Source organism: Poromitra crassiceps (assembly GCF_964638095.1).
Source record: "Poromitra crassiceps genome assembly, chromosome: 2".
NCBI lineage: Eukaryota > Metazoa > Chordata > Actinopteri > Beryciformes > Melamphaidae > Poromitra > Poromitra crassiceps.
The window spans coordinates 36338328-36355933 of NC_139624.1; the positions used below are offsets into that span (position 1 = coordinate 36338328).

General features: G+C 47.0%; 2 protein-coding genes across 4 annotated transcripts in view; both read left to right on the forward strand.

Moving 5' to 3' along the window:
* grm8a (glutamate receptor, metabotropic 8a) overlaps positions 1–17606 on the forward strand; it is a gene marked incomplete at both ends in the record, with an annotated part of 1167224 nt that overhangs the window by 478488 nt on the left and 671130 nt on the right. The gene's annotated exons all lie outside the window — the stretch shown is intronic.
* The window catches only part of LOC310794938 (WD repeat-containing protein 17-like), a gene marked incomplete at both ends in the record, with an annotated part of 138648 nt that overhangs the window by 13029 nt on the left and 108013 nt on the right, over positions 1–17606 (forward strand). For both annotated transcript variants that reach the window (XM_083656969.1, XM_083656970.1), the window contains 3 exons: positions 10674–10814; positions 11428–11550; positions 13401–13588. In XM_083656969.1, the coding sequence (XP_083513095.1) occupies positions 10674–10814; positions 11428–11550; positions 13401–13588 (452 nt within the window). The remainder of the gene's footprint in view (positions 1–10673; positions 10815–11427; positions 11551–13400; positions 13589–17606) is intronic.

The window sequence follows — 17606 nt, forward strand, 5'->3', positions numbered from 1 at the left end:
GTCTCCTCTCTCCTCCTCTCTCTCCAGTGTCTAACCTCCATAATGCCTCCTCTGTTCTCTCTCTCCAGTGTCTAACCTCCATAATGTCTCCTCTGTCCTCCTCTCTCTCCAGTGTCTAACCTCCATAATGTCTCCTCTGTTCTCTCTCTCCAGTGTCTAACCTCCATAATGTCTCCTCTGTCCTCCTCTCTCTCCAGTGTCTAACCTCCATAATGTCTCCTCTGTCCTCCTCTCTCTCCAGTGTCTAACCTCCATAATGCCTCCTCTGTCCTCTCTCTCTCTCCAGTGTCTAACCTCCATAATGTCTCCTCTGTCCTCCTCTCTCTCCAGTGTCTAACCTCCATAATGTCTCCTCTCTCCTCCTCTCTCTCCAGTGTCTAACCTCCATAATGCCTCCTCTGTTCTCTCTCTCTCCAGTGTCTAACCTCCATAATGCCTCCTCTGTCCTCCTCTCTCTCCAGTGTCTAACCTCCATAATGTCTCCTCTGTCCTCCTCTCTCTCCAGTGTCTAGCCTCCATAATGTCTCCTCTGTCCTCCTCTCTCTCCAGTGTCTAACCTCCATAATGTCTCCTCTCTCCTCCTCTCTCTCCAGTGTCTAACCTCCATAATGCCTCCTCTGTTCTCTCTCTCCAGTGTCTAACCTCCATAATGTCTCCTCTGTCCTCCTCTCTCTCCAGTGTCTAACCTCCATAATGTCTCCTCTGTTCTCTCTCTCCAGTGTCTAACCTCCATAATGTCTCCTCTGTCCTCCTCTCTCTCCAGTGTCTAACCTCCATAATGTCTCCTCTGTCCTCCTCTCTCTCCAGTGTCTAACCTCCATAATGTCTCCTCTCTCCTCCTCTCTCTCCAGTGTCTAACCTCCATAATGCCTCCTCTGTTCTCTCTCTCCAGTGTCTAACCTCCATAATGTCTCCTCTGTCCTCCTCTCTCTCCAGTGTCTAGCCTCCATAATGTCTCCTCTGTCCTCCTCTCTCTCCAGTGTCTAACCTCCATAATGTCTCCTCTCTCCTCCTCTCTCTCCAGTGTCTAACCTCCATAATGCCTCCTCTGTTCTCTCTCTCCAGTGTCTAACCTCCATAATGTCTCCTCTGTCCTCCTCTCTCTCCAGTGTCTAACCTCCATAATGTCTCCTCTGTTCTCTCTCTCCAGTGTCTAACCTCCATAATGTCTCCTCTGTCCTCCTCTCTCTCCAGTGTCTAACCTCCATAATGTCTCCTCTGTCCTCCTCTCTCTCCAGTGTCTAACCTCCATAATGCCTCCTCTGTCCTCTCTCTCTCTCCAGTGTCTAACCTCCATAATGTCTCCTCTGTCCTCCTCTCTCTCCAGTGTCTAACCTCCATAATGTCTCCTCTCTCCTCCTCTCTCTCCAGTGTCTAACCTCCATAATGCCTCCTCTGTTCTCTCTCTCTCCAGTGTCTAACCTCCATAATGCCTCCTCTGTCCTCCTCTCTCTCCAGTGTCTAACCTCCATAATGTCTCCTCTGTCCTCCTCTCTCTCCAGTGTCTAGCCTCCATAATGTCTCCTCTGTCCTCCTCTCTCTCCAGTGTCTAACCTCCATAATGTCTCCTCTCTCCTCCTCTCTCTCCAGTGTCTAACCTCCATAATGCCTCCTCTGTTCTCTCTCTCCAGTGTCTAACCTCCATAATGTCTCCTCTGTCCTCCTCTCTCTCCAGTGTCTAACCTCCATAATGTCTCCTCTGTCCTCCTCTCTCTCCAGTGTCTAACCTCCATAATGTCTCCTCTCTCCTCCTCTCTCTCCAGTGTCTAACCTCCATAATGCCTCCTCTGTTCTCTCTCTCCAGTGTCTAACCTCCATAATGTCTCCTCTGTCCTCCTCTCTCTCCAGTGTCTAACCTCCATAATGTCTCCTCTGTTCTCTCTCTCCAGTGTCTAACCTCCATAATGTCTCCTCTGTCCTCCTCTCTCTCCAGTGTCTAACCTCCATAATGTCTCCTCTGTCCTCCTCTCTCTCCAGTGTCTAACCTCCATAATGTCTCCTCTGTCCTCCTCTCTCTCCAGTGTCTAACCTCCATAATGTCTCCTCTCTCCTCCTCTCTCTCCAGTGTCTAACCTCCATAATGCCTCCTCTGTTCTCTCTCTCCAGTGTCTAACCTCCATAATGTCTCCTCTGTCCTCCTCTCTCTCCAGTGTCTAGCCTCCATAATGTCTCCTCTGTCCTCCTCTCTCTCCAGTGTCTAACCTCCATAATGTCTCCTCTCTCCTCCTCTCTCTCCAGTGTCTAACCTCCATAATGCCTCCTCTGTTCTCTCTCTCCAGTGTCTAACCTCCATAATGTCTCCCGTTGTCCTCCTCTCTCTCCAGTGTCTAACCTCCATAATGTCTCCTCTGTTCTCTCTCTCCAGTGTCTAACCTCCATAATGTCTCCTCTGTCCTCCTCTCTCTCCAGTGTCTAACCTCCATAATGTCTCCTCTGTCCTCCTCTCTCTCCAGTGTCTAACCTCCATAATGCCTCCTCTGTCCTCTCTCTCTCTCCAGTGTCTAACCTCCATAATGTCTCCTCTGTCCTCCTCTCTCTCCAGTGTCTAACCTCCATAATGTCTCCTCTCTCCTCCTCTCTCTCCAGTGTCTAACCTCCATAATGCCTCCTCTGTTCTCTCTCTCTCCAGTGTCTAACCTCCATAATGCCTCCTCTGTCCTCCTCTCTCTCCAGTGTCTAACCTCCATAATGTCTCCTCTGTCCTCCTCTCTCTCCAGTGTCTAGCCTCCATAATGTCTCCTCTGTCCTCCTCTCTCTCCAGTGTCTAACCTCCATAATGTCTCCTCTCTCCTCCTCTCTCTCCAGTGTCTAACCTCCATAATGCCTCCTCTGTTCTCTCTCTCCAGTGTCTAACCTCCATAATGTCTCCTCTGTCCTCCTCTCTCTCCAGTGTCTAACCTCCATAATGTCTCCTCTGTCCTCCTCTCTCTCCAGTGTCTAACCTCCATAATGTCTCCTCTCTCCTCCTCTCTCTCCAGTGTCTAACCTCCATAATGCCTCCTCTGTTCTCTCTCTCCAGTGTCTAACCTCCATAATGTCTCCTCTGTCCTCCTCTCTCTCCAGTGTCTAACCTCCATAATGTCTCCTCTGTTCTCTCTCTCCAGTGTCTAACCTCCATAATGTCTCCTCTGTCCTCCTCTCTCTCCAGTGTCTAACCTCCATAATGTCTCCTCTCTCCTCCTCTCTCTCCAGTGTCTAACCTCCATAATGCCTCCTCTGTTCTCTCTCTCTCCAGTGTCTAACCTCCATAATGCCTCCTCTGTCCTCCTCTCTCTCCAGTGTCTAACCTCCATAATGTCTCCTCTGTCCTCCTCTCTCTCCAGTGTCTAGCCTCCATAATGCCTCCTCTGTTCTCTCTCTCCAGTGTCTAACCTCCATAATGTCTCCTCTGTCCTCCTCTCTCTCCAGTGTCTAACCTCCATAATGTCTCCTCTGTTCTCTCTCTCCAGTGTCTAACCTCCATAATGTCTCCTCTGTCCTCCTCTCTCTCCAGTGTCTAGCCTCCATAATGCCTCCTCTGTCCTCCTCTCTCTCCAGTGTCTAACCTCCATAATGTCTCCTCTGTTCTCTCTCTCCAGTGTCTAACCTCCATAATGTCTCCTCTGTCCTCCTCTCTCTCCAGTGTCTAACCTCCATAATGTCTCCTCTGTCCTCTCTCTCCAGTGTCTAACCTCCATAATGTCTCCTCTGTTCTCTCTCTCCAGTGTCTAACCTCCATAATGCCTCCTCTCTCCTCCTCTCTCTCCAGTGTCTAACCTCCATAATGTCTCCTCTGTCCTCTCTCTCCAGTGTCTAACCTCCATAATGCCTCCTCTCTCCTCCTCTCTCTCCAGTGTCTAACCTCCATAATGTCTCCTCTGTTCTCTCTCTCCAGTGTCTAACCTCCATAATGTCTCCTCTGTCCTCCTCTCTCTCCAGTGTCTAGCCTCCATAATGTCTCCTCTGTTCTCTCTCTCCAGTGTCTAGCCTCCATAATGTCTCCTCTGTCCTCTCTCTCTCCAGTGTCTAACCTCCATAATGTCTCCTCTGTTCTCTCTCTCCAGTGTCTAACCTCCATAATGCCTCCTCTGTTCTCTCTCTCCAGTGTCTAACCTCCATAATGTCTCCTCTGTCCTCTCTCTCTCCAGTGTCTAACCTCCATAATGTCTCCTCTGTTCTCTCTCTCCAGTGTCTAACCTCCATAATGTCTCCTCTCTCCTCCTCTCTCTCCAGTGTCTAACCTCCATAATGCCTCCTCTGTCCTCCTCTCTCTCCAGTGTCTAACCTCCATAATGTCTCCTCTGTTCTCTCTCTCCAGTGTCTAACCTCCATAATGTCTCCTCTGTTCTCTCTCTCCAGTGTCTAGCCTCCATAATGTCTCCTCTGTCCTCTCTCTCCAGTGTCTAACCTCCATAATGTCTCCTCTGTTCTCTCTCTCCAGTGTCTAACCTCCATAATGCCTCCTCTGTTCTCTTTCTCCAGTGTCTAACCTCCATAATGTCTCCTCTGTCCTCCTCTCTCTCCAGTGTCTAACCTCCATAATGTCTCCTCTGTTCTCTCTCTCCAGTGTCTAACCTCCATAATGTCTCCTCTGTCCTCTCTCTCCAGTGTCTAACCTCCATAATGTCTCCACTGTCCTCCTCTCTCTCCAGTGTCTAACCTCCATAATGTCTCCTCTGTCCTCCTCTCTCTCCAGTGTCTAACCTCCATAATGTCTCCTCTGTCCTCCTCTCTCCAGTGTCTAACCTCCATAATGCCTCCTCTGTCCTCCTCTCTCTCCAGTGTCTAGCCTCCATAATGTCTCCACTGTCCTCCTCTCTCTCCAGTGTCTAACCTCCATAATGCCTCCTCTGTCCTCCTCTCTCTCCAGTGTCTAGCCTCCATAATGTCTCCACTGTCCTCCTCTCTCTCCAGTGTCTAACCTCCATAATGCCTCCTCTGTCCTCCTCTCTCTCCAGTGTCTAGCCTCCATAATGTCTCCTCTGTCCTCCTCTCTCTCCAGTGTCTACCCTCCATAATGTCTCCTCTGTCCTCCTCTCTCTCCAGTGTCTAACCTCCATAATGTCTCCTCTGTCCTCTCTCTCCAGTGTCTAACCTCCATAATGTCTCCTCTGTCCTCTCTCTCCAGTGTCTAACCTCCATAATGTCTCCTCTGTCCTCTCTCTCCAGTGTCTAACCTCCATAATGCCTCCTCTGTCCTCCTCTCTCTCCAGTGTCTAACCTCCATAATGTCTCCTCTGTCCTCCTCTCTCTCCAGTGTCTAACCTCCATAATGTCTCCTCTGTCCTCTCTCTCCAGTGTCTAACCTCCATAATGTCTCCTCTGTCCTCTCTCTCCAGTGTCTAACCTCCATAATGTCTCCTCTGTCCTCTCTCTCCAGTGTCTAACCTCCATAATGTCTCCTCTGTCCTCCTCTCTCTCCAGTGTCTAGCCTCCATAATGCCTCCTCTGTCCTCTCTCTCCAGTGTCTAACCTCCATAATGTCTCCTCTGTCCTCTCTCTCCAGTGTCTAACCTCCATAATGTCTCCTCTGTCCTCCTCTCTCTCCAGTGTCTAACCTCCATAATGTCTCCTCTGTCCTCTCTCTCCAGTGTCTAACCTCCATAATGTCTCCTCTCTCCTCCTCTCTCTCCAGTGTCTAGCCTCCATAATGTCTCCTCTGTCCTCCTCTCTCTCCAGTGTCTAACCTCCATAATGTCTCCTCTGTCCTCCTCTCTCTCCAGTGTCTAACCTCCATAATGTCTCCTCTGTCCTCTCTCTCCAGTGTCTAACCTCCATAATGTCTCCTCTGTCCTCCTCTCTCTCCAGTGTCTAACCTCCATAATGTCTCCTCTGTCCTCCTCTCTCTCCAGTGTCTAACCTCCATAATGCCTCCTCTGTCCTCCTCTCTCTCCAGTGTCTAACCTCCATAATGTCTCCTCTGTCCTCTCTCTCCAGTGTCTAACCTCCATAATGTCTCCTCTGTCCTCTCTCTCCAGTGTCTAACCTCCATAATGTCTCCTCTGTCCTCTCTCTCCAGTGTCTAACCTCCATAATGCCTCCTCTGTCCTCTCTCTCCAGTGTCTAGCCTCCATAATGTCTCCTCTGTCCTCTCTCTCCAGTGTCTAACCTCCATAATGTCTCCTCTGTCCTCCTCTCTCTCCAGGTTCTAACCTCCATAATGTCTCCTCTGTCCTCTCTCTCCAGTGTCTAACCTCCATAATGCCTCCTCTGTCCTCTCTCTCCAGTGTCTAACCTCCATAATGTCTCCTCTCTCCTCCTCTCTCTCCAGTGTCTAACCTCCATAATGCCTCCTCTCTCCTCCTCTCTCTCCAGTGCCTAACCTCCATAATGCCTCCTCTGTCCTCCTCTCTCTCCAGTGTCTAACCTCCATAATGCCTCCTCTCTCCTCCTCTCTCTCCAGTGCCTAACCTCCATAATGCCTCCTCTCTCCTCCTCTCTCTCCAGTGTCTAACCTCCATAATGTCTCCTCTGTCCTCCTCTCTCTCCAGTGTCTAGCCTCCATAATTCCTCCTCTGTCCTCTCTCTCCAGTGTCTAACCTCCATAATGTCTCCTCTCTCCTCCTCTCTCTCCAGTGTCTAACCTCCATAATGTCTCCTCTCTCCTCCTCTCTCTCCAGTGTCTAACCTCCATAATGTCTCCTCTCTCCTCCTCTCTCTCCAGTGTCTAACCTCCATAATGCCTCCTCTGTCCTCTCTCTCTCTCCAGTGTCTAACCTCCATAATGCCTCCTCTGTCTTCTCTCTCTCTCCAGTGTCTAACCTCCATAATGTCTCCTCTGTTCTCTCTCTCCAGTGTCTAACCTCCATAATGCCTCCTCTGTCCTCTCTCTCCAGTATCTAACCTCCATAATGCCTCCTCTGTCCTCTCTCTCCAGTATCTAACCTCCATAATGTCTCCTCTGTCCTCTCTCTCCAGTGTCTAACCTCCATAATGCCTCCTCTGTCCTCTCTCTCCAGTATCTAACCTCCATAATGTCTCCTCTGTCCTCTCTCTCCAGTGTCTAACCTCCATAATGTCTCCTCTGTCCTCTCTCTCCAGTGTCTAACCTCCATAATGCCTCCTCTGTCCTCCTCTCTCTCCAGTATCTAACCTCCATAATGCCTCCTCTGTCCTCCTCTCTCTCCAGTGTCTAACCTCCATAATGTCTCCTCTGTCCTCTCTCTCCAGTGTCTAGCCTCCATAATGTCTCCTCTGTCCTCTCTCTCCAGTGTCTAACCTCCATAATGCCTCCTCTGTCCTCTCTCTCCAGTGTCTAGCCTCCATAATGTCTCCTCTGTCCTCCTCTCTCTCCAGTGTCTAACCTCCATAATGCCTCCTCTGTCCTCCTCTCTCTCCAGTGTCTAACCTCCATAATGTCTCCTCTCTCCTCCTCTCTCTCCAGTGTCTAACCTCCATAATGTCTCCTCTGTCCTCTCTCTCCAGTGTCTAACCTCCATAATGTCTCCTCTGTCCTCCTCTCTCTCCAGTGTCTAACCTCCATAATGCCTCCTCTGTCCTCCTCTCTCTCCAGTATCTAACCTCCATAATGCCTCCTATGTCCTCCTCTCTCTCCAGTGTCTAACCTCCATAATGTCTCCTCTGTCCTCTCTCTCCAGTGTCTAGCCTCCATAATGTCTCCTCTGTCCTCTCTCTCCAGTGTCTAACCTCCATAATGCCTCCTCTGTCCTCTCTCTCCAGTGTCTAGCCTCCATAATGTCTCCTCTGTCCTCCTCTCTCTCCAGTGTCTAACCTCCATAATGTCTCCTCTCTCCTCCTCTCTCTCCAATGTCTAACCTCCATAATGTCTCCTCTGTCCTCCTCTCTCTCCAGTGTCTAACCTCCATAATGTCTCCTCTGTCCTCTCTCTCCAGTGTCTAACCTCCATAATGTCTCCTCTGTCCTCCTCTCTCTCCAGTGTCTAACCTCCATAATGTCTCCTCTGTCCTCTCTCTCCAGTGTCTAACCTCCATAATGCCTCCTCTGTCCTCCTCTCTCTCCAGTGTCTAGCCTCCATAATGCCTCCTCTGTCCTCTCTCTCTCCAGTGTCTAACCTCCATAATGCCTCCTCTCTCCTCCTCTCTCTCCAGTGTCTAGCCTCCATAATGTCTCCTCTGTCCTCTCTCTCCAGTGTCTAGCCTCCATAATGTCTCCTCTGTCCTCCTCTCTCTCCAGTGTCTAACCTCCATAATGTCTCCTCTGTCCTCCTCTCTCTCCAGTGTCTAACCTCCATAATGCCTCCTCTGTTCTCTCTCTCTCCAGTGTCTAGCCTCCATAATGTCTCCTCTGTCCTCCTCTCTCTCCAGTGTCTAACCTCCATAATGCCTCCTCTGTCCTCTCTCTCCAGTGTCTAACCTCCATAATGTCTCCTCTGTCCTCCTCTCTCTCCAGTGTCTAACCTCCATAATGCCTCCTCTGTTCTCTCTCTCCAGTGTCTAACCTCCATAATGCCTCATCTCTCCTCCTCTCTCTCCAGTGTCTAGCCTCCATAATGTCTCCTCTGTCCTCTCTCTCCAGTGTCTAGCCTCCATAATGTCTCCTCTGTCCTCCTCTCTCTCCAGTGTCTAACCTCCATAATGTCTCCTCTGTCCTCCTCTCTCTCCAGTGTCTAACCTCCATAATGCCTCCTCTGTTCTCTCTCTCTCCAGTGTCTAGCCTCCATAATGTCTCATCTGTCCTCCTCTCTCTCCAGTGTCTAACCTCCATAATGTCTCCTCTCTCCTCCTCTCTCTCCAGTGTCTAACCTCCATAATGCCTCCTCTGTTCTCTCTCTCTCCAGTGTCTAACCTCCATAATGCCTCCTCTGTTCTCTCTCTCCAGTGTCTAACCTCCATAATGTCTCCTCTGTCCTCCTCTCTCTCCAGTGTCTAACCTCCATAATGCCTCCTCTGTTCTCTCTCTCTCCAGTGTCTAACCTCCATAATGCCTCCTCTGTTCTCTCTCTCCAGTGTCTAACCTCCATAATGTCTCCTCTGTTCTCTCTCTCCAGTGTCTAGCCTCCATAATGTCTCCTCTGTCCTCCTCTCTCTCCAGTGTCTAACCTCCATAATGCCTCCTCTGTTCTCTCTCTCTCCAGTGTCTAACCTCCATAATGCCTCCTCTGTCCTCTCTCTCCAGTGTCTAACCTCCATAATGTCTCCTCTGTTCTCTCTCTCCAGTGTCTAACCTCCATAATGTCTCCTCTGTCCTCCTCTCTCTCCAGTGTCTAACCTCCATAATGTCTCCTCTCTCCTCCTCTCTCTCCAGTGTCTAACCTCCATAATGTCTCCTCTGTTCTCTCTCTCCAGTGTCTAACCTCCATAATGCCTCCTCTGTTCTCTCTCTCCAGTGTCTAACCTCCATAATGTCTCCTCTGTTCTCTCTCTCCAGTGTCTAACCTCCATAATGCCTCCTCTGTTCTCTCTCTCCAGTGTCTAACCTCCATAATGCCTCCTCTGTCCTCCTCTCTCTCCAGTGTCTAACCTCCATAATGCCTCCTCTGTTGTCCTCTCTTTCCAGTGTCTAGCCTCCATAATGCCTCCTCTGTCCTCTCTCTCTCCAGTGTCTAACCTCCATAATGTCTCCTCTCTCCTCCTCTCTCTCCAGTGTCTAACCTCCATAATGTCTCCTCTGTCCTCCTCTCTCTCCAGTGTCTAACCTCCATAATGTCTCCTCTGTCCTCTCTCTCCAGTGTCTAACCTCCATAATGTCTCCTCTGTCCTCCTCTCTCTCCAGTGTCTAACCTCCATAATGTCTCCTCTGTCCTCCTCTCTCTCCAGTGTCTAACCTCCATAATGCCTCCTCTGTCCTCTCTCTCCAGTGTCTAACCTCCATAATGCCTCCTCTCTCCTCCTCTCTCTCCAGTGTCTAACCTCCATAATGTCTCCTCTCTCCTCTCTCTCCAGTGTCTAGCCTCCATAATGTCTCCTCTGTCCTCTCTCTCCAGTGTCTAGCCTCCATAATGCCTCCTCTCTCCTCCTCTCTCTCCAGTGTCTAACCTCCATAATGTCTCCTCTCTCCTCTCTCTCCAGTGTCTAGCCTCCATAATGTCTCCTCTGTCCTCCTCTCTCTCCAGTGTCTAACCTCCATAATGCCTCCTCTGTTCTCTCTCTCTCCAGTGTCTAACCTCCATAATGTCTCCTCTGTCCTCCTCTCTCTCCAGTGTCTAGCCTCCATAATGTCTCCTCTGTCCTCTCTCTCCAGTGTCTAACCTCCATAATGTCTCCTCTGTTCTCTCTCTCCAGTGTCTAACCTCCATAATGTCTCCTCTGTCCTCTCTCCAGTGTCTAACCTCCATAATGTCTCCTCTGTCCTCTCTCTCCAGTGTCTAACCTCCATAATGTCTCCTCTGTTCTCTCTCTCCAGTGTCTAACCTCCATAATGTCTCCTCTGTCCTCTCTCTCCAGTGTCTAACCTCCATAATGTCTCATCTGTCCTCTCTCTCCAGTGTCTAACCTCCATAATGTCTCATCTGTCCTCTCTCTCCAGTGTCTAACCTCCATAATGCCTCCTCTGTCCTCTCTCTCCAGTGTCTAACCTCCTCTCTCCTCCTCTCATCTCCTCTATCTCAAGTGTCTAACCTCTCTCCACCTCTCACCTCCTCTCTCTCCAGTGTCTAACCTCCACAATGTCTCCTCTGTCCTCTCTCTCCAGTGTCTAACCTCCTCTCTCCCCCTCTCATCTCCTCTATCTCAAGTGTCTAACCTCTCTCCACCTCTCACCTCCTCTCTCTCCAGTGTCTAACCTCCACAATGGCATCAGGCTGGTGGACAGCGAGGCATTGGGCTGTATCACCTCTTTCTGCTTTCCTTCGGCTGCTGCATCCGTTCAGTGTCTCGCCTGGGTCCCATCTGCGCCAGGCATGTTCATCACTGGTGGTAAGGAGTGTGTGTGTGTGTGTGTGTGTGTGTGTGTGTGTGTGGGGGCATGATGTGTGATCACAATAACTGACACACAACACATGATAGACTTAATTTGGAGCCCCTTGCTGCATAAATGTGGATATATATTTAAAGTCCTGGGTTTGATTCCCGCCTGGGTCACTGTTGACACTGGGGGTATCTCCCCATACCTTCAGTGCCTGGTGCCCAGGTGGGCTATTTCGTGAGAAAGAGCCTTTCGTGTGGAGTTTGCATGTTCTCCCCGTGCTCCACTGGGGATTCCTCCATATACTGTATAACCCCCCACTAAAAGCAGAAGTCTGACTAGCGGCGGTTGGAAGAAGTTGGTCACCGGGCGCTCCACTGCTCCTAGCCTGACCGTAATGTCATCAGTAATGTCACGTATCATCGGCAGGGTCACTTATGGCATCAGACATGATATAAGTCCTAGTTTCGGCTATAAATACAACCAGGGAACATGGGACAAGGGGCCTTACATTAAGATGTCCATGCCCGGACAGATCAACTCACTTTGTCAGTTTAAATTTTAAACTGACAAAGCCTGTCTGTATTAACTATTCATTTTTGATTTGGTCTTTGTCTCTCTCAGACTCCCAGGTTGGAGTACTGAGGATATGGAACGTCTCTCGCTCCACTCCTCTGGACAACTTTAAACTGAAGAAGACTGGATTTCATGCTCTGCACGTCCTCAACTCCCCTCCTGCCAAGAAAGGTAACATTTAGCCATCATGAGAGGTGTTATTCATTTCAAAGGCTCACCAAACTGGGGGGGGGCAGGGGGGGGATCTACACTCATTGCCTTTATTTTAGAAGCAGCACTTTGACCAATTATAGATACGTCATCCTTCTGTTAAATTGATTTAGATTATAGAATGATCCCTCACTTGGATAAGCTAGTTTACCCCTTTATGCCTTCAACCCATGACACACTTGGGACCACCAGGAGGAGGTTGTTTCCCATCGTTTGATTTGTTTAGTATGTGAAAACTGTCTTCACAACATGAGAGTGTACATTTAGTGAATTCAAGGTTTCTCTAAAAATGGAGGATGTAACCTTAACTCTCAAATCAGGAGATGTTTCATTCTGTGCAATCCCAACAACCCCAAACATAAAAAGTCATTGTGTCAATGTGCCTCCCTTCAGTCACCTGTTCTTAATTGGCACATTCAGTCCTCAACTCTCCACCGTGATACTGTGCTGTCGCTGATGTGTGGTGAGCCTTCTGAAGCAAACTGGATGCCATGCATGAGTGCTACACCTCAGTGGTGGATGAGTTTAAAGGAACACTCTGCCCATTTTCAACCAGCTTTGTATCATTAGAACATCAGTAGTATATGTAAGAAATTTACCACGAGAGGAAGGGGGTTGTGGCCACATTTACCACTGGTACAGGGTTGTGGCACGAGGCGAAGCCGAGTGCCATAAACCCTGTACCAGTGGTAAATGTGGCCACAACCCCCTTCCTCGAGTGGTAAATTTCTTTTCTACAATAGCTACCACATAATATAAAAAATACACAATTGTAACATTCAATTCATTTATTTACAATCATTACTGGTTTCAGAATACATTTATCCTTCCGCCACAGAATATAGTTCCATACACAAGATCAATGATTGCACTAAACATTTAGTTGCCTTTGAGCCAAAAAACAACTAACCTATTCCTTAACGGGATTCACAGTTATTGATACATTGCCTGTAAAACTCAATCCACCCAGTAAATCAAACGTTACTACGAAATCGGACATTTCCTTGTTAGAGATTTGTAGACTGACAGGCTAACAGTGGGCGGAGTCAGCACAGGTGTTCTTCATTCATCAGGGAGCGGAGTGATACTGCGGTTGGAGCCGAACTGTAGATTGTTGGCCTATTTACCACTGTTGCTAGCCAATCAGAATCCAGTATTCACTCATGCTGTTGTAGAACAGAAAACTGTAAACGGTTTTGAAGTCTGTCATTTAATTTGACAGTTATTGAGTGTTAAAGTGTTGGACCAGTGACATCACTGGTCCACACTAACTCAAATTAATAACTCATTAACTCAAATCAACTCTCAATAACTGTCAAACTAGATGAATGATGAATAGTTTGACAGTTATTGAGAGTTGATTTGAGTTAATGAGTTATTAATTTGAGTTACTTGAATTTGAGTTACTTTAACACTCAATAACTGTCAAATTAAATGACAGACTTCAAAACCAGTACAGTTACAGTTTTCTGATATAATACTGATGTTCTAATGATACAAAGCTGGTTGAAAATGGGCGGAGTGTTCCTTTAAGTTTACCCCCCCCCCCCCCCCTTCCCCCGATATCTAGAAAGGTGCTATATAAATGCAATAAATTATTATTATTATTATTATTATGAATGCTAAGCAACCCATAGGCGTCTGACTTCACATCATATTGTACCCTAAGCTACTGTATGCCAACACAAGTACTGTACTGTATGATTGAGACTCAAGAAATGTCAGGGTTTCTGTGATGTGAAATCACTTGTCTAATAAAAATAAATGTCACAATATCCTGAATTCCCTCCTTTTTTCTTTTACTCTCTTAGCTCTTAGTTCCTGTTCTCCTAGTAAGAGTCAGTATACCAGTTCCACCAGTGAGGCAGTGCCCCCACCAACGCTGTCCCAGAACCAGTCGTTCTCTCTGCCCCCGGGCCATGCTGTCTGCTGCTTCATGGATGGAGGGGTCGGACTCTACGACATGGGGGCCAAGAAATGGGACTTCCTAAGAGACTTGGTATATTTTAATATCCTTTATCTTGTTATGTTAATAGATGCTTCTTCTTATGTTGATGATATCATTCTTATAATTGTTATTAGTATTATTATTATTATTATCATCACAATTAGTAGCAGGGCTGTAGTACTCAAGACCGTTGTCTGACAGTAATGGTCTCATTTCAAACTCATAGTTAATAATATGACTCGGCCTTGAATCAGTCTCGGATGAATTAACGTTACATAATGTTATTGTTTGTGTAATTGTAATCTCCTCTAAGAAAGTAACCCAGGGCCGGCTCACCCTACAGGCGAAACAGCCTCCTGCAGGGCCGGCTCACCCTACAGGTGAAACAGCCTCCTGCAGGGCCGGCTCCCCCTACAGGCGAAACAGCCTCCTGCCTGAGGCGCCAGTTCAGCTAGGGCGTGTAGCCCCTCACAAAACAACAACAAACAAACAGGGCCCCACCCCTCCTTTTCTGCACAATCAGTGCCTGAAATTGGCCGGAGGATTGCGGGAATCCCGCATCTGTTTGCGCAAACCGATTATATTAGCCATGGTGCAGAATGCTGCATGCGATTGTTGGACAGACGGCTTGTGGCTTGTCACAGACAGGATCCAGGCACAGCGTTAGTACAGCTGCAACAGCTGAGTACGTCGGGGGTGGTGAGTGTCTGAGTTTCACTTCACCTGCCTTCTTCTCCCCGTCAAAAGTGAACGAGTAAATTACATTTTTAAAAGGCTGTATACGCTGCTTTAATTTAGTTAACCAATTTTATTAGTTTTGTTTCTGTTTGACATCTGCTAGACTAGCGTTTAATGCTGATTGCTTTCAGTCGTCTGGAGCCTTGTTTAAACATTTCCTGATGACTGCTGATTCATATAAGGTGAGCTTTCATTGACAAAACACTCGGACGATTTTTAATGTGAAGAGAGGGCGAGAGAGAGAGAGCAGATGGTGGGAGTTCAAACATGCAAGTAAGGAGCTTCTGCTGCTGTGATCCAGAGATGTGCACAGACCGTTTAGGGGCCTGGGGCGACATTACAGAAACTTCCTAAATTCCAAATCCTATCCTAAATGATTGGTAACCATGGTAATTAGAGTTAGGACTTGATTTAGGAAAACACCCATTACAGAACAACAGTTCCTAAGTCAATATTCTCATCCTAATTTAAAATGGGAAAAGCGTATTACAGAAGCGTCCCAACTCCCCAAAATCTTAAAAAAGCTCTCCTAACTTTAAGATGCCAGCTATGCTGTCCTAACTAATTTACGTTATTTTCAACTGGAACAACAGCCATCTTGCATCTGGTTATACTTTATAGCCTATTTATAGCCTACCTACCTACGTTATGGCTGCGCTGTTATTACATTTGCAAAACCAAATGTCAACAGGCGCAATGTATTTGCCGAAAGGCTCATGCGGGACCCGAATGACGTTTTGCGTTTTGATGACAGAACGCTCGTTAATCGATAGACCGCCCCGGGACATGATACTGCAGCTAGCCGAGGAGCTGAGACCTGTGTTGGAGAGACCGACTAGGCGACACGGGGCTCTGCCGGTTGTAGTACAACTTACAAATGCACTTCGGTTTTTTGCGAAGGGAGATTTTCAAACTGAAGTGGCCGACATATCCAAAATATCTTAGCCTGCTATGTCACGTAATTTAACTGAGGTAGCAACAGCCATCAGCAATTTGGTTCCTCGGTACATACAATTTCCAATGGGGGAGGAACGGCAGAGACTGTTTCCGCTATTTTAGCCCATTCCCTCTCTTTCACCTCCTGCGTAAGGGTGGCTGAAAACTTTCCGAAAAGCACGTCTTTAACCTTTTCTACGGCGGTCACTAAGACCTCCAACTCATTTGCCTTGAAGTTAAATGCCCTTCGTTTTTGGTCCATTGCCCCACAATCTCAAAAATGTTCAACACACGATTCGTTAGCCTACTAGCTAATAGCAGGCTACTAGCGCTCCTACTTCTCCCCGCAAGTTGAGAAAGGAGGAGGTGTCTGTTGCTAGTGGTTGCTAGGGTAACAGACAGAAAAGTTGATAACCGATGCTGGATGAGTATTTAGGATTTCCTAACAAGACATAAGATAGGATTTAGCAAGATAAGATAGGATTCCTAAAGTTTGTTAGGATTTGCTTCTGTAATACGAAATCAGAAAAAATCCTATCTTAAACTAGTCCTATCCTAACTTAAGACATAAGATAGGGAGTTTCTGTAATGTGGCCCCTGGTGCATAAGTGAAAAAGGGGCACCCCCTCATAATTATTTATAAAAAATAAAGTGACATACAAGTCAGGCCCGGATAAACACAGAGTAACCAGTGACACACTTGAAGTGCTCCCCTGCTACCAATTTACATGTAAAAAAAATAAATAAGTAAATGGATAAATAAATAAAAATCTCTTTATTTTCACACAATTTTAAATAACACAATTGATCAATGAAATACTGTAATTTATAGATTCATTATGCTATAACTTATTTGTACTGATACTTATGCTTATATTAACCCAGTGGCACTCATATTCTGGTTTATTTCAAGGAAAACATTTTGGCTAGTGGAAATTCTAATTGGCTGGTAACTTTAAAATCTAGCAGCCATATTGGCTGGTATTGCCAAATCAAGTCTCGCCTACGGCACCAATATGACTAGAGCCGGCCCTGAAGTAACCAGCAGCGAATGATAAAGTTTTCACAGTTGATAAAGTTATGTGTTCACCGAAAGCTTTAGTGACTGCTTATTGTAGATATTGCCAACTACGCCATCAATGATTTTGTTTTGATGAAATAAATAAATAATAAAAATCACCATCTGTCTTTCTCTCTTTTTTGTCAGTACTGTACACAGTACTGTACACAACCAGATGGACTGTTAAAGTGCTGAGTGCTATGCAGTTTTAGTATGACATAAGATTATTTCAATAATATGATCTCACTACTATATAAGGCGAGGGCCAAGGCGTGCTGCTCGTGGCGCCATGCACAATTGCAGGCGAGCATGCGAGGCACGCTAGAAATGAGCACGCAATATTTCTAGTTAAATTTAAATGTCATGCCAAGTAAGAATATTGTCAGTCAAGCAATGATGAGAGCAGCATATGGCTGTGGAGCAGCACGAAAAAGTAGGTGCAATAGATGAATCCACCTCTAGTTCAGTAAAGATGCAACTACTGTACATTATGAACATAAATAAGCTGCCTACAATTATTGTTGTCCTCAAAACATGCTAACTTTGTTTAAATGGTTTTAGAAACCTCCCTTCTATTTTAGGCAATAAACAAAGGTATGCTATTTTAGTCAATAAATACAATGAATAGCCTTGGATAAGACAATGCGATGGTATTGCTGTCGAATTGGACTCGAAGTTTTGTGGTCCTGGGGCCCTATTCTCCCACAGGCCTTAGGCGCAAAAACTGGCGTTAAACGCAAAAAAACGTGCCTTGTGCCTGCCTCGGGAAGATAGCAACATGGTTTTAGGCCCCGAAATGCGCTTTACGCCAAAGAGGCGTGGCGCAGTGCCAGAATGGGCGTTTCGGCCTTATATACCGGCCTAACGATATCTTCCGCCCTGGCGTTAATTTAGTGCTTAGCGCTTTTCAAAACCAGGCCTATTCAGTGGGCCGGTTGATGACTGATGGAAAAAAAGTTTGCCGGTTCTATTATTGTGCGTAATTGCGCGGCCTCTCCTCTGCCATCTCACTCTCTGTCCCCCCTCTCTCTCTCTCACTCCCTCGCGCATCAGACAGCCGACAGGCACAAAGCCACACATGTGAAATCTCCCAGCATGCATTGGGCTAATACATTTCGATCCAAATGAGCCTAAATAGATAGAAAGGTAGATAGAAATAATGTGTAATGTTAACACAACATGCAATTGTAGAACATTTCAATATTGGACAAAATAAAATCTCGAAATCATAACACAACCATAACATATATGTCATCATGGTGGTATATACAGTATATCCCTCGCAGATTTAACGTAATTTAGGAAATGAGTGACAGCCGTAACACGGTTCTACTG